The 17,372-nt window shown below is 47.5% G+C and overlaps 1 protein-coding gene across 2 annotated transcripts in view; it reads right to left on the bottom strand.

Moving 5' to 3' along the window:
* FRAS1 (Fraser extracellular matrix complex subunit 1) overlaps window positions 1-17,372 on the bottom strand; it is a 1,553,355-nt gene that overhangs the window by 941,431 nt on the left and 594,552 nt on the right. For both annotated transcript variants that reach the window (XM_085640947.1, XM_085640945.1), the window contains exon 12: window positions 17,149-17,354. In XM_085640947.1, the coding sequence (XP_085497073.1) occupies window positions 17,149-17,354 (206 nt within the window). The remainder of the gene's footprint in view (window positions 1-17,148; window positions 17,355-17,372) is intronic.

Below are 17,372 nucleotides of genomic sequence, written 5' to 3'. Positions count from 1 at the left end.
AAATGAATAAACAAATTACAATCACTTTCAAGACATAGGACCTTAGGGTAAGAACAACTTAAAGATAGTACCATGCTTAATAGTGCCATGAATAACCTCATGTTTAACCCATAGAGAAAAAATTAAAACCATATACAATGTAGGCAACTGGTTATCAATGCAAGAGTAAAGAGGATGGTGAAACCTGCGTGATTAAAAGGGTGCACGAAGTTCATAACGAGAAGGTGAAACAGAAAAAGTGGTGCACGACGATAGCCCACGGTGAGAAAATGAACTAAATACGGAACGGTTAACGTGAGAAAAACGTTGGAATTCCAGGAAACAAAGCAAACCGTGGTGAACCGAACCAAAGAATGTGAACCACTCTACGGTTAGTGAATATGTAAATTTACCTTAAAGATGGCCAGGCAGAATAACGCAGATACAAAATTTAATCGAGGTTCAACACTGCGTGAAATCTGAGAATAGAGATAGAAAAGTGAAGAGCGTGCTGCACGAGGAGCAAGTCGCTCGGAGAAACGAAGCGCCAAAAGAGAACGCTTACCTATAGACCGTGATTTCCCGATGTGTAATCCGCAACACAAAGAGGTAGCTATCGGTTGTGAACGCGACGATTTTTAAACACGTCGCGGATATGTAAGACAAGGAAAAAGGACTGCTCAAAGAGAGGAGTATTTCATGAGCGTCATGTTAGAATAGTAATTGTCAGTAACTATCAGTTACGGGTGCGTCGAAAAACACGTCACGGAAATGTAAATAAAGGGAAAAAGGACTGTTCTAAAAAGATATTTAATGGGCGCTATGTTGTAATGGTATATAAACGGGTAGACAAGAATGGAGTGATACAATGGAAACTAAAGAGGAGGATGATAAAGAAGCTAATAGAAAAGTAAAGGAGTGGGAGTGATAGCAGATAAGGGAAGGGAAGGTGAAAACTGAGTAGAATTCAAATAGGGACAAATGTTACCAGTGACATAGTAAACATGGTGCAGTACCCAGATACATAGATCACAAAAAACAGCTGTATTCTAGACAGTCATTGAGCCCTTTAGGGTAACAAGAATCGAGTTTTTTTATCCAAATAAGTTCTTTTTGTAAAAGTCTTTTTTTTTGTCAACTCCTTGCGACTTCAAGTACCAGAAATCTCAGTTGACTGATGTTATGTCTCTCATTGTTGAAATGTACCGCAATAGGTGATTTTTCAGATTTGGTTCTGATGTTGCTCTTATGTTCTGTTAATCTCACCTTGATTTTTTGTTCGGTCTTTCCCACATATGTTAATCCACAGGGACATTTTAATAAATAGATTACATTTTTTGAATCACAAGAAGCAGTGGTGTATAGCCGAATGGGTGTTCCTTTGGTGGGATGTGGAATACTGGTACCTTTAATTATATTGTTGCAGTGACCACAGTTTAAGCAAGGGATTGTTCCTCTATGGATAGTTGTTTCTGGTTTTGATAGAAGTTCCTTAAGATTTTTTGTGCGTTGGTATGCAAATAATGGCTGTAAGTTGAAGATCCCATTAAAGTCACTTTCATTTTGAACTATAGGCCAATATTTCAACATCACTTTCTTGATCTGTGTGCTTTTTGTTGAGTATTTAGACACAAAAACCGGTCTATTGCTGGTATCCAGCCTTTTTTGACTGTTTAAGAGTTGTGTTCATTCGATTACCTCCGCTCTCTCAATAGCGCTTGTTATGACTGGGGTAGGATATTTTCTTTCTTTGAATTTGGCAATTAGGAGTTCTTTGTTTTTTTCAAAAATTTTGTTGTTTGATGAAATTCATTTAATCCTTAAAATTTGTGAGTAAGGTAAATGTTTTTCAGTGAGATCTGATGGCAACTGTTATAATGCAAACTATTGTTTCTGTCAGTATCTTTTTTATAAAGATCCGTTATCAATTGTTTGCCTTGTTTAATGATAAGTACATCCAAGAACGGTATCTGATTGGAGTTGATATTATGGGTAAACTTAATTCTGTCATTGATGGTATTCAAGAACTCGAGGAATTTCTCCCCTCCATATCAAAAAGATGTCATCTATGTATCTCCAAAACTGTAAGATCTTATCGCTCCACTCCGAATTAGAGAAGATGTAATCGCATTCAAGTTTGTGCATGTAGAGATTGGCGTAGCATGGAGCTGCACAATTGCCCATTGAAGTGCCAGATAATTGTTCGGAAAAATTCATTATTCCATCGGAAAAATCTATTGTGTACGGTGAATTGTAACAATTCAAGTATAAACATTTTCAAATTTTCTTCAAGGGGTTGACTGATCAAGAATGATTCAATTGCTTCTATTCCTTCCAAATGTGGGATAGATGTGTATAGAGCACACACATCAATGGTGCATAAGGTAATTGGATCTTCATCATTCAATGGTACTGATTTTATTGAGAAAATCAGTGGTATCACGTATATAGGTTGTCATCTTTTGGACTATGGGTTGTAGATGCTTGTCAGTGTATTTGCCAATTGGTTCATGGATCGTGTTAATGGTAGATACAATTGGCCTGAATGGCGGATCTTACAGATGTTTATGCACTTTAGGTAACATGTACAATGTAGAGCTGCTGGACAATGTTCCCATTGAGTATAATTTACGACATTTCTAAATGTATTTGCTTTATGCAGGAAATGATTGCCATAGTGTTGGTAGCAAAACAACTCTCCATAATTTGCGGAGTCTAAATACAAATCTTCAGCATCAAAAGCAGCCAAATATTTCAAATCAGAAAACAGAGCCTCTACGGCTTGGACATCCCAATCATCAGAGCGTATGTTTTGTTTCACAACAGCCCTCATAGAAACACAAAGTACAGTGGGGACATTAATCACCCCTGTAGGGCCATGATTTTGAAATTTTACAGCATCCCATACAATCCCATCTAACACAGGTCAGGCAGTAATATTAACAAAAGTCTGGTCCCTCTTCATGATGTGTGATGAGGAGTGGGGAGCCAAAGTTACATCAATTGATCTAATTGTACATCTTTCGGTCAGATAATGTCCATTCGCTAGACGAAAAAATACAACCACAAATCCAATTGATATGAACAAAAAAAGAGATATGAGTCAATAAAGGATTAGTAGCTGTATGTATCTCAATGGCAATGTCAGGCCTGTTGGTATTTGCTGGAGCCAAAACATAATTTCTTAGCATTGCTGGACAAGAGACCGCTGGAGTCATACTAAGAAGAATTGGCCACTCGCTGTAATTTGACATTGTCAATGGAGATGTACCTGTGATCCTTACGACCAGGAAGTGGAGGTAAAATGACTGTTCTTGTACCCTGCACGCCATGCACTGGAACTGGTGCATGATAAGAGGGGCTGAACTCCTCCTTGTTCTTCACCTTCTCACGGACCAGGTCACCAACTCGAGGTAGCCAGCCAACTACAAGAATCTGAAGTGCAGCATCAGTTGTGGAGGGCAAGTGTTCCTTTGCAAGACTGTCTTGAGTCTCTTGTAGATTCTGTAATACAGCAGAATGATCATCTACGTCAAAGGGTGCGGCCGACGCCGCCATGTCTAGACCATCAAGGTCCGGGACAAACATTTTTATGCCAAAGAGCATTTTGTATGGGGTCCGCCCACCCAGAGACCTTCTAGGGAGATTATTAAGTGCACGTTGAACGCTATACAAATGGGCCAACCAGTTACTAAAACTCTAGCTGTCAAGGATTGCTTTAAGTCATGGTTCATTCGCTCCACAACACTATTGCCCTCAGGCCGGTATGGAGACGAAAATTTGACTTGGACCCCCAAAGATCTCATGGCATCCTTGTATGCCTTAGAGGTGAACGCCGGACCATGGTCCAAATGAAGGGTACCACACGCAAAAATTCCCAAAAAGACACGCAAATCCCTGATGACAGTTCGGGCATCAGCACTCCTTTGTGGCCAGACCCATAGAAAACGTGTACACGAATCCACTGCAACTAAGATGTACTTGTACGCAGTATCAGAGGAGAAAGGACCGCAGTGATCCAAATAAACACACCCAAGTGGTTTATTAGATATGTACAACTGTGTTTCAGGTGGACGCGCTGCAGTCAAAGGTTTAATCTGCTGGCAAATGTCACATTTAAGGACATAATTACGAGTCTGTTTATACAATCCGCGCCACCAGTAACGTTGTTGGAAGATAGTAACAGTCGCAGAAACGCCCGAATGGGCAGAAGCCATACCTTCGTGAGCGGCTGTTATAAAGGCAAGTCTGCGGTCCACGTTGGGAATCAACCTGTCACCAACGTCGTTAATTCTCACATAGGGAACTTTATCAGGACTTAAATGATAAGAGTATGTAGAAGGGAAACCTCGAGGGTAATTATCACCCTTCTCTGTTGCAGCAATAGCTGCCAAGATGTCGTCATCAATCTTACTTTTGGATCTTGTAACTGCTGCTACTATATCTGTTGGCACTGCTGTTTTCGCTGCTTCATCAGCTAAACTGTTGCCAACAGCGTGGACACCTACGTGCTGGTGACCAAGAGTATGAATTACATTCACGAGCGGCAGACGTTGTTTAAGTTCTGCGACTCGAACCCAAAGCATTTTATGCTGGATTGGGCTACCTTTGGAATCACGATACTCATTTTAAGACCAAAATAATACATTGTGGTTGAAAGACTGTACACAGTAGAATGAGTCACTTACAATAAGAGAAGTCACTCGAGGATCAGCAAACTCAGGTGCAAGCACCAGAGCCCGTAGCCCTGCCAACTCGGCGGTACAATCACCCAATGTCTGCGTATGCACAACATCAGACTTGAATTCTCCATTCACAAAAGCACCAGCCACTACTGCGCAGGCCGCTAAATAAGCGTGCTTAGAACCCGTCGCCAGTTGCACCGAACCGTCAGTGTAAATGACACAATGGTAATCCTCAAGCGGGCACAAAGACAGAGGAGCTGGATGAACAAATTCATACTGCAAGTACTCTTGAGTCTGCAATGAGGCATCAAAGATTTAAGTGACATTCGGAGACTTCAAAGAAGTGGCCCATTGTATACAACGTAGATGCAAATCTTTAGAATTAGGTACACTGGCCTTCGTCACTGCCTCCAGGGCAGGATACGGTGTGACAACCAACATGCGTTTCCCTTGCAACAGCACTCTCTCTTTCAGAATCGCCATCTGCACTGCAGTCAAAACTTTTTCCACAGTTGAAAAGCGCATTTCAGCTGGAGTGTACAAGTGTGACTTGTAAGCAATAGGGACTGAGTCTCCCTCATTAAACGTTAAGTACGTGAAACCCACTGCGCCAGGCACAATTCTTATTACGAGGCTTGTGTGGTTATCACGCGTCAATAAGTATTTAGAAGCAAGATGATCAGCCTGCAAAGATTGCAGGATAGCTGAATGTTTTGGCAGCCAGCTCGTTTAGGAAAAAGTAGGTTGTACCAAGGCATATAGCGGCTTGATACGCTGGGCATAATCGGGAATGTAAGATCGCCAAAAATTTTAAAAACCCAGCAAAGATTGTAGTTTTTTCAGAGCTGTAGGAGCGCGCAGACATGCGCATTTCTCCAGGAAGTGAGGTGCTAAACCTCGACCTTCATTGTTGAGTTCATAGCCCAAAAACAACACTGTATACTCTGCAATGTAGGATTTTGCAAAGTTAAATTTGTAACCGAAGTCCGCAAACATGACAATGATGCGGTCAACGCGACACAGATGTGGCCATAGTTCATCGTCTGTGAGATAAATATTATCTACATACGAGTATGCATCAGGGTCAATGCTCTCTAACAGAGAGACTACACGTGCGGCAAAGACTCCAGGACGATTTTTGTAGCCCATGGCTATTCTTTTAAACTGTTTTTGTTTGCCGCCAGAAGTAAAGGCTGTCCATTGACTACTAATAGAGGACAAGTTATGGCTATAAAAGCCATTGGAGATGTCAAGTGTGGTCTGAAACCTTTTTCTCACGAGACTATCAACGAGGGCAGAACTGTGGGTATTTTGTACCGCGCACGTTCGACAATGAGAGTTCAAATGCTGATAATCCAAAACTAGGCGGTACGACCCATTAGGTTTGGTTACAGTGAAAAGAGGATTACTCATGGGTGACACACGTTTCAATTACACCTTGATATTCCAATTGTTCAAGGATTTCTGTGACGTGAGAGCTAGCTTCCCGGCACATGGGATATTGGGGTTGTGGCAGTGGCATAGACTGTAACGGAATCTCATGGCTTGGTGATAATTTATCCCACCCAACCTGAGTACGGTACAACGCCGGAGCAAGCACTTGTGCCCACTCTTCTGCAAAGTTAGGAGCCTGCTCCTTCCGCACTGTGTGCACAAAAGACAGGAGGATTACTTCCTCCCCTCTGGGAGCTGCCAAAACGAAAGCTGGGGGCCAGTCCGCCTCTGCGAGTAAAATGTCATATGTAGAGGTCAGATTTTCCCAAAAAATCCCTTTTATGGTACGCGGTATGTCAACTTCAATTAAAGGGACTATGTCATATAGTCGGTCAGGATGAGCCACTTTAGTGTCAGCAGTTTCTACAGTAATAAATGTGTCAGTTGTAGTCGCCTTCAGATATGGACGCAGTGCTTGCCGCACTATTGTAACCTCCGCTGTCTAGCAGCGTTAGTGCCCATGTCAGGTTCCGAAGCTGTGTTCTCACTATCTGTGGCATACCTTGCTGTTAGTGCAGCAACTTTCTTTTTCTGAAACAGAGGTCGTTGCCGTGCAAATTCGTCCTGCTTGCCGTTACCATCAGCAGGGTGGGGTTGCTAGCGTCCTTGAGGGGCACCCAGACCTTTTCCACGTTCACCTCTACCAGATTGCAAGACTGATGTTTCCCGTGAAGAACGAGGAGAACGTTATTCAGGAACCTGAAATCTATCAGGAGACCTAATTCTTGTGCGATCGCGCAATTCATATGTGCGTTCAGTAGTCACTGGTACCGGTGACGCGGGACGAGACCCCTGTTTCTGTTGCTGCTTCCCCAGTTTTAGTTTTCCAATTTTGTTTAGGAAAAGCTGGACGGTCGTCTTTAGCAGACTTAACCGTCTGAGTTTGCGGTAGCGCTGTTTTAGCAAAAGGCTTAACCCCCTAACTATTGCGGCCAATGGTCTTATAAGCCTCCGCAATAATTCTGGGCAACTGCCGGGGTTTATCGACGTCGGTGATGAGGCGCAGCTCATTCGACACCTGAAAGTTAACTGCATCTCCCTGGACATTAACAAGGATGAGATCAGCAACTACGTCGAACACGCCGACAAGCCTCATTCCCATCTCGACAGCCGCCTCCAGACCTTGCTCATCCTGAACACGCTTAATCACGGAGGGCAGTACAGTCATAGACGTTGTGCCTAAGCACGTCGCGTAGACTGCTGCAAATACTTTACCCCAGTTCTCATAATCTGTTACCTCTGGGACTAAGTTTTTCTGCAAACTAATGGTAAGGATCCTGTGTTTTTCCACAGGAGTAGAATTCGGAAATACTGCTTTCAGCTGGTCAAATTTCTCAGCAAGCCAATAAGGCATATCGTCCTTATTCTGGGGGCACTTGCCCATTACCGAATTAACCATGACGGGACTAATAGTAATCCCGGCAGGTCCAGCTGGTTGCGTCGCAACCCCAGGTGCCCCCACCTGGACATTGCGAGAGACGTATTGCACCAAAGCCCTATGTACCCATGTACCGCAATTAAGGAGGTATGGAGTTGACGTAAGTCATCCACAGGGACTTGCAAATACCGTGGCTGAGAAGTACACCCGGCCAAGACTAGCCAAGTGGCCCCAGGAATGGACAAGGGACCTAACCGAACCAGAGTAACGGTGTGGGGGAGGGTGCCATTGAACCAAATACTATGCTGACAAGCAGAAATAGGAATATCCTGCGCCCTATATGGTGTGTAATTAGCTGGAACTGCCGTAGGAGTGCATGCGTGAAATATCTTATCCGCATTCACCGGAAAAGCAACCCAAGAGTAAAACAGCTCATAGAGGAACGATGCATCGGCACTCACTACAAAGCTAATTGACATTCCATTGTCTGGCACCCCGAACTGTGTCAAATGCCGCCGGAGAGGTGCACGACTATGTGCTGCAATAGCAACTTCAGCCAAAAGGACGCAGAGAAGAAAAAACTATCTATATTAAACCTTAGCACAAAAAGGGGCAGTAACTCAAAATGAAACCTTTTTAATTGTCCAGCTTGAGTGAACCTATAATTCAATTATATAGGTAGGTTTAAACCGTCACTCCCGTTAACCGGAAACAAGAGTGAGGGTGTTGTGGACAAATATAAGCACCACTAAGGCGTCTCAATCATAAGACCAAAACGTTAGGTGAGCCATGTTGCGGGGATTCTGCTCATGCCAAGAACTATGCGCAGGAAACCAGGACCTCAGTGAATTGTGGTGTACCAAAAACTCACCTCAATACCTAGAACCCCTATCCAACTAGCATCAGTGTCTCATTCGTTCTCTGTATCATATCGAAGCTACCAATGATTAGACAACCCAGAACAAGTGACTTAGAATACTCTCAGGAACGGTGGGAATCAAACACCTTTTTGTTGTTATTCTCATATCAGTCCACAACGTGAGTAATCAGAGGCACGGAAAAGTTTAAAATGTTTATTTTTAACTACGTGCTCTAAGGTGCAGTACTTTGGCTAACATAAGCAAACAAATGATTAGAAATAAAACCATCAGCATTGCTACAATACCATAAAAAATAAAGGGAGAAATCATATTAAAATGATATTGGAAACAGTTCCTATAATACCTTGTGTACCACCCTCCCCTGGCTAATAAGCTTGATTTATATAATAATAGAAGGTCTCTAGGTTTAATTGGGGAACCCCATACCTCAAAGATCAGCTTAGGTGAATCAGATCACAGGATCAGCACTGCTCTCTGTGTCTAGAAAGGTTTTTTCCAAGAGTGTCAGAATCATGCATGCAAATGCAATATTAAAGGCACTCGAGTTTCAGATATTTGCAGCTGTGTGCTTGTTGTGTCTAGAGCGTGGGCCGATCAACGTGAATTCAACAGCATACATTGTTATTTGACCTTGACGGTTTCTGCACACAGTGTTCAGACTAAGATCGCGGTGCACATCTAGACATGTGAAAAACAGACTGTTCTCATGTGAAGAAAAAGCAAGCAAGCAGTTTTACTTGTAATAACTACCTGTAGTGTCGTGTGCAAAAGCAGCAAAGTGGCAAGATGGCGTTAACATCTAAAACGCTTATGCTAACATAGCAATGTATGCAGACAAACCCCTGTCTCCACTACACCAGGATATCATGCTGGCCATCACAGAGTCTCGAGCAGCAGTGGAGATCAAATAAGATACACTGACAGAGGACCTAGGCCTCCTAAGAGACTAACCTCGCCGCCTGGCTCAATGTGTCACCTAAGCGGAAAAATACCTTGCGGATATACCTCCAACCTTGGTAGCGGCAGGTGCCAGGCTGGTCGTTGTGGAAGCGAAGGTCCGTGCACTCAAACTGAGAGAAGTAGGTGTGGAAAACAGCTCATGCCATAATGATATCCGAGTGGTCGGAATACCAGAAAAATATTGAAGGCAACATGCTGGCGTATCTGGAGAATTGTTTTGCAGAAGAAATAGCAGGGGGAGGGTCTCTCCTCTTTTTAAGCCTTTGAACGTGCACACAGGGTGTCTGCAAAGCATACACTCTTGGGGGTTCTGATGCGCTCGGTGGTAGCACAAATCCTGTTTTTCAAGAATCTGCACCATATTCTTGGCTAGGCTCGACAGAAGGGATTAATCACAGTAGAGAGCAGCACGGGTACGATTTTTCTGGGTTTTTCCAGAGAAGTGCCGCAACATCGCTTCACATACCCAACTGGTAGGCGATTCTTCAATGCTCCCCAGTAAGTCTGGGACTGGATCAATCAACGGACCCAGCTAGAGTCTCACGCAGTCAAAGAGCCAATAGAACCGGCTTGCGTCACAGGCGTGGATTTTTCACGTCCGCTGCACCATCTAAGGCCGAGACTCAGCAAGAAAGACAGAAAGTGGTGGCAGTGGCAGCATCACTGAATAATAATGGAGCTGGCAGGGAATTGCCAACATCGAAGGTGGACGCCTAAGACTCAGACTCGGACCACAGCACAAGCATATTGAGGGATTCTAGTCAAGAAGTACCCAGAATAACCCCCAGGGACATCTTATGAAACCATTTAATCCACAAACGGCATAAGAGGTTGAAGAGTTGGTAGGAGTGTTGATCGCTCGAGAAGGGCGCTTCAAGAGGGAGGAGGCTTTCCCTGAATTTAAGACAGCTCTGCCTTGTAGATACACTGGAAACCCCCATCAGGGCCGAACCTGATCACCCCCACCCTTAAGTTGGCAGGGGGTGCTCCCACGCACAATTGTACATTGTGAGAGATATGAAAGTTTGGATAGAGGGGGACTAACTCACTCGTCGTGGAGTATGGGAGTTGGGATGTTAGCTGTTTTTAGCTGAGTGGAAAATCATGAGACGCATCCCAGGAACCAATATGATAGGGGGCCAGGGAGGATTGTCACACCACAGTGTGAGGAATTCCATAGAGAGGAATAGATGCAGTATCACACACAAGGCACATCTATGGCTAACCCACTGACTTACAAAGTCACTTGCTGAAACATGAGGGGGATGCACACCATGTCCAAGAATTATAAGATATTCTCTTACTTGAACTGGCAGGGTATCCACATTGCTCTTTTACAAGGGACTCACGTACTAGCCAAGTGGCAGCGTTACAGCATAGATGGAGAGGACAGGCATACTACACCGTCTACTCAGCATGTGCCGTCTCTCCGGACTTGGCAGTCCAGGCAGTAATGTTTGGAGAACGTGTGCAATGAAGCCCACGTGGCTGCCTGGCAGGTGTCATGAAGGTGGACTCCACGTCCCAAAGCAGTAGTGGCTTCCGTCGCCATGGTGGAATGGGCGCGCAACCTCACTGGAGGTCCCCTTTTCACTCAGCAATAGCAGATTTTGATGCAAAGAACGACCCATCAAGAGATGGTCTGCTTTTACATGGCCCGACCTTTCTTGGCGCCCACAGAGACAACCAAGAGCTGGTCATCCACCCGGAATCGTAATGTGCGATCCAGATAGAATGAAATTGCATATTTTGGTTCCAGACTGTGGACCCTCTCTTCCTCTTTAGAAGGATGTGGGGGTGGGAAGAAGGTGGGGAAAGTGATGGTCTGTCCTATGTGGAAAGAGGTAACCACTTTGGGAAGGAAAGAAGGCCTAGTGTGAAGGACAACTTTGTCTGGATGAACAGCCAGGAAAGGAGGTTTGGAAGAAAGAGCCTGAAGCTCACTCACCCTGCAAGCAGAGGTGATGGCAACCAAAAAGGCAGTTTTAAGAGTCAGAAGTCTGAAAAGTCAGTTATGCATCGTGTGAAAGGAGCGCTCATAAGATAGGTCAGAACCAGGTTCAAGTCCCACTGGGGCATTACGAAAGAATTTGAGGAAAGAATTGAGTAATACCCTTAAGGAAGCGATTTACAATATGGGTCTTGAAAAGAGAAGGCTGGTCAGGAAGCCGAAGAAAGGCCGAAAGATAGCCTTTAAGAGTGCCCAGAGCAGAGCCCTGCTGGGCCAAATAAAGAATGAATAGGAGAACCTCTGAAAGGGGGCAGAAAGGGGATCCACAGCTTTTGCTACGCACAATGCCACAAACCTGTTCCATCTACAGGCGTATACAGTTTCAGTGGAGGGATGCCTGGCTGCCAAGATAACGTTACAGACTTCGGGAGGAAGGTTGAAAGCTGTCAATTGTCGCCGCTCAATCTCCACGCAAGGAGGTGGAGGCTGGACAGGTTTGGGTGAAGGACCGTCCCCTGCTGCTGCGACTGATGATCCTCCTGCAGGGGCAGCCTTATCAGAGGATCGATGCTCAGTTGGAGAAGCTTGGGATACCAGTCTCTCCGTGCCCAGTACAGAGCCAAATGAATGACTTGGGCCTGGTCGTTCCTGATCTTCTCGAGCACTCTGGACAGAAGTGGTATGGGCGGAAAGGCATATAGGAGGCCAGAGATCCACTCAAGATGAAAAGCGTCTCTAAGCGAGTGCCACCTGGGAAACTCCAGCAAGCAAAACTGCTGGCATTGCGCGTTCTTTTAACGGAGGCGAACCACGGCTCTTACCACTGTTGAAAGAGATCTTGCACCAACTCGGGATGGAGACAGCATTTGTGATCCACTAGGCATCGATGGCTGAGTTTGTCTGCCCTGGCATTCAGAAAACCTGCCAGGTGTTTAAACACCAGGAATATGCCAAGCTGTCCCAGCCATGTCCAGAGACGCAGGGCCTCTTGACAAAGGGTCCACAACCCCACCTTGCCCTGTTTGCTGCAGTACCACATGGCGGTAGTGTTGTCCGTGAACACTTGAACCAGCTTTCCCTTGACTGAAGGAAGAAAGGCTTTCAATGGCAAGCAAATTGTTTGGTGCTCCAGAAACTTGATGTGGAATCCAGATTCCACCAGAGACCAGAGTCCTCTGATCTCCACCTCTCCCAGATGACTGACCCATCCCAGGAGTGATGCTTCTGTCAACTACTGTGTGGTCTGGTTGGGGTAAGGAGAGGGGTCTGCTTCTGACCCAATCGCGATTGGTTAGCCACTACTGCAGGTCCTGTGCAGTTCCCTCCAAGATCTGGATCAGCTCAGAGAGGTTCCCCTGATTCTCCCGAAGAGGCAGTCTGATCGGAGAATCGATGGTCATGTGCAGAAGCTCGGGATACCAGACTCTTCGTGCCCAGTCCAGGGCCACAAGAATGACATGGGCCCAGTTGAGCTTGATCTTCTTCAGCACTCTGGGTAGAAGTGGTATAGGCAGAAAGGCGTATAGAAGACAGCAACTCCACTCGCGACGAAAAGCGTCGCCTAGCAGGAGCCGCCTTGGAAATTCCAATGCGCAGAATTGCTGACATTGCGTGTTCTCTTCGGTGGCGAATAGATCTAACCAAGGCTCGCCCCACTGCTGAAAGAGACCTTGCAACACCTCAGAGTGAAGATGCCATTCGTGATCCATCATGCACTGGCGGCTGAGTTTGTCTGCCCTGGCGTTCAGAGAACCTGCCAGGTGTTGAACCACCAGGTACATGCGCTTAAGTTCCAGCCACTTCCCGAGACGAAGTGCCTCCTGACATAGGGTCCACGACCCCACCCCGCCCCGGTTGTTGCAGTGCCACATGACAGTGGTGTTGTCAGTGAACACCTGCACTACTCTCCCTGTGACAGAAGGAAGGAATACCTTCAGTGCAAGGCGGATCACCCGAAGCTCCAGAAGGTTGATGTGGAGCCAGGACTTCGTCGGATACCAGGGGCCTCTAATCTCCACCTTTCCCCTGTGGCCGCCCCACCCCAAAAGTGATGCATCTGTCACCACAGTGAAATCTGGTTGGGGAAGGGAGAGGGACCTGCCATTGGCCCAATCCCGGTTCGTTAGCCACCACTGCAATTGTCGTGCAGTGCCCTCCGAGATCTGGACGCAATCGGAAAGATTCCCCTGATGCTGTGCCCACTGGAACTTCAGATCCCACTGCAGAGCCAGCATATGCCACCTGCCATAGTCCACTAGCAGGATGCAGAAGGCCATGAGGCCCAGTAGCCTCAGGGTCATTCTGATCAAAACCCGGGATAGAGGCTGAAAGATTGAAATCTTAGCCCTAATATACCAGACTCGCTGGTCGGGAGGATAAGTCCGAAACAAACACTGTGTCTAGAACCACTCCGATGAAAAAGAGCTTCCGAGAGGGAATCAGATGTTTCTTCGGCACGTTGATGGTGAACCACAGCGAGAGGAGGTCGGCCGTAGTCTGGAGGTGGGAGACTACAGCCTGGGGCGAGCCCGCCTTCAACAGCCAGTTATCGAGATAGGGGAAGACTGGAATCACCGATTTACGCAGATGAGCTGAGACCACCGCCATCACATTTGTGAACACCCGAGGGGCGCTGGTAAGGCCAAATGGGAGCACAGTAAACTGAAAGCGCTCGTTGCCTACCGTGAACCGAAGGTAACGTCGATGGGCCGGCAGGACGGGGATGTGAAAATAAGCATCCTGCAAGTCCAACGCTACCATCCAGTCTCCAGGGTCGAGGGCAGACAGGACCTGAGCCAGTGTCAACATTTTGAACTTCTCCTTCCGGAGGAAGCAGTTTACGTTCCTGAGATCCAAGATAGGACACAGGCCCTTGTCCTTCCTGGGCACCAGAAAGTAATGGGAATAACAACCATGACCTACTTCTGGGGCAGGAACTCGCTCGATGGCTCCCTTGGCCAAGAGACACAACTTCCTGTTGGAGAAGGGCCAAGTGATCCTCCAACATGCAATGGAATTGAGGTGGCATGGATGGAGGGGAAGTCTCGAAGGGGAGGGAGTAGCCCCTTCAGACTATCTGCAAAACCCACCTGTCCGACGTGATGGTTTGCCAGTGGGGGAGGTGATGGCGGATCCTGCCACCCACTGGTGAATGGGGACACTGAATGGGGGATGCTGCAGAGGAGGCACAGGTAGACTGGCCCGCCCGCTGGACCCTGGACTCACGACAGTGGGATCCACGTCCCTGGCCGCGCAGAGGCTGGACAGCTTGTGCAGGCCTGTGGCTCTGCGGGGAACGTGGGGGGCACCCCTTCTGTAGCCACGAAAGGGGCGATAAGCAGACTGGGCTGGTCGTGGAAGTGAGGCCCAAGGATCTGGCCGTAGCCCTGGAATCCTTAAAGCACTCAAGCGCGTTGTCTGCCTTAGCGCTGGGAGGCCTTTGGTAGCCATGCGCTTTATAAATACCTATTCATTCATTCATTCATTCGCCAAACAAGTGACGGCCATCAAATGGCATGTCCAAAAGTGTAGCTTGGACATCACCCAAAAAGCCACTGGACCTCAACCAGGCGTAGCGTCTCAGTGCTACTGATGTGGAAAGTGTCCTGTCTAGTAATTCGGCAGTGTCCAGCCCACATCTTATGGTGAACTTCTTTGCGTCTCTCCCTTCGGCAACTGCACGGGAGAGCATGGTCCGGGCCTCCTCCGGGCACTGTGGCAGCACTTGCGCGACTAAATCCCACACCGAGTGGGAGTAACGGCCCAAGAGACATGCGGTGTTCACCGACCGTAGTCCTAAGCTGGAGGAAGAAAACATCTTCTTCCCAAGGTGGTCCAGCTTCTTGGATTCCCAATCATGTGGTGCAGTAAGGCATGCGCCCTTGGAAGTCAAGGCTTGGACCACCAAGCTCTCAGGGGTGGGGTGCTGGCAGAGGAAAACTGGGTCGCCTGGGGCCGGGGGGTAGCGTCGGGTAATCATCTTACCCAGAGGAGCCCATGTGTTGGGCTTGGACCAAGTGCCCAAAAGGATGTCCGTGAGGACCTCATTAAACAGCAGTAGGGGCTCTGAGGAGGCCGCTGCCGGCTGAAGCACATCGGTCAGGAGGTTAGTCCTGACCGCCACCGTAGGAAGCTCAAGGTTTAAGGTCTCAGCTGCCCTACGCAACACCACTGCATCTGACGCACCCTCCTGCATAGTAGCGATAGGGGGGGATAGCATGCCATGGTCTGGAGAGGTGTCCTGACCACTGGCTTCACCCAACTCCTCTCTTTAGTCCGGTTCTTCTAACTGGTCTCCCAGAGCGTCCACAGACACCTCCCAGTCCTCCTCACCCTCCTCTGATTGCCAATCAGGGTGATAGGGAACACCAGGGGAGAACTGTGGTACAAAAATACTGGTTGGCAGCAGTCCAGACGTCAGTTGAGGCCGGTCCGGCTCCGTGTCCACATCAAGGGGTAGGCCGGGGTCGACGTCGGCAGGGAACACAACCAACATTGGAGGAGGCGGAGGTGTCGTCACTGGATTCGGCACCAGAGGACGTGTCACAAGGTCGACTGGTGCTAATCCGGATCCAGCCCTGGATCCCTGGGGGCCCTTCGGTGCCAAAGCCGCCGGCATCGAAGGCCTAGAGCCCCCATCCGCAGGGCCTGGAGGCAGGCCAGCGAAATCAGGCTGCCCAAAGATTGCCCTTGCTCCCGGAAAGGGAAGGAGGCTCGGAGTCGACCCAACAGGATCTTCGGGAAGAGCCAAACTACTACCTTCATCAACCCGCGTCGCGTCGGCTGACGGATGGGGAGAACGCGAACAGCGACGGTGCTTCTTCGCCTTCTTTTTGTGCTTTGACTTACCCGAAGGCGAATACTTCGACGAGGAATGGTGGAGAGGACTCCGCGACTGGTCCTGCGACCTCCCTCTCGACCGGGACCTCGAGTGGTGCGGAGCCGACTGCCGGGCCTCGAGAAGCTTTCAGGACCGCTCCCGCAAAGACTTCAGGTTCATGGCCAGGCAGTCGGAGCACGACTTCATTACATGGTGAGCTCCAAACACCAAAGGCACTCAAGGTGCGGATCAGTTACCTACATCAATTTGCGACAGGAGAAACAGGCCTTGAAGCCGGTTCGAGGACTGGACATCCCTGCGTGCACCAGGAGTAGAACGACTCAAAAGGATGTCGACAAAAAGTCGCAAAAAGTGACTTGAGGTACCGCTCTCTCTGGATCTGCGCTGGTTGGCGCGGAAAAAGAAAGAACGGGCGTCAGCGCGTGGGGGGGCGGCGTCGAAGTAGATACCGCAATGTCACTACGGCGACCACAACGCCAACGATGACTGCAGAGTCGACCGACGCCACTTACTGACATGCAAGGGTACTGTTGAAGAAAAATTCTCGGGATCCAGTCTGACGCCTGGGGGCAATTATAAGGTGAGGAATCCATAACTAATTGTCTCTTTCAGATAAAATGTTTATCAGGCACCTATTTGCTTTACTAAAGAGCACACCATTGGTACCACTACAGTTAGATATGGCATTCAAGAACAATTCTTGGAAGGTTGATCTTCGCCTATTACTGTAATGGCATAGGATATGGACCTCACCTCTAGGCTGGTGGTTTTTGTGATTGCCAGATTCCTCCTGGCATCCTGGATATGGCAGTTTAAGTGCATTTGTGCCACTGTTAGGACACCCAAGGAGAAGCATTAAGGGGGCCCAGAGGTCTCCAAATGTGTAAGATCAGACCTAAATGACTGACACTGACACACACACTGACACACACACACACACAGATTTTTGTTGTATTTGTTAGAGTTCAATTTTCACTTACCTCTTCTCCTTTTAAAAATGTAATGCGTGATTCATCTGAATTCCTCCTCTCCTCGAAGTCCTGCACGACAGCTGCAGTCAGAGCCTGAGTGCAGCACCTTACTGATGACTCAAAACTCAAGTCTCCAACACGAAAGATTGGAAGGTTGAGGACACTCTCCTTTTCTCTAATTACATATAGCTCCTTGCCAAACTGCATACTAGGTACTAAGGATAAAATAAAAA

This window comes from Triturus cristatus, chromosome 2_2, assembly GCF_964204655.1.
Source record: "Triturus cristatus chromosome 2_2, aTriCri1.1, whole genome shotgun sequence".
Classification (NCBI taxonomy): Eukaryota; Metazoa; Chordata; class Amphibia; order Caudata; family Salamandridae; genus Triturus; species Triturus cristatus.
The sequence above is the reverse complement of the archived record's forward strand: the minus strand, read 5'-3'. Positions and strand labels throughout refer to the sequence as shown.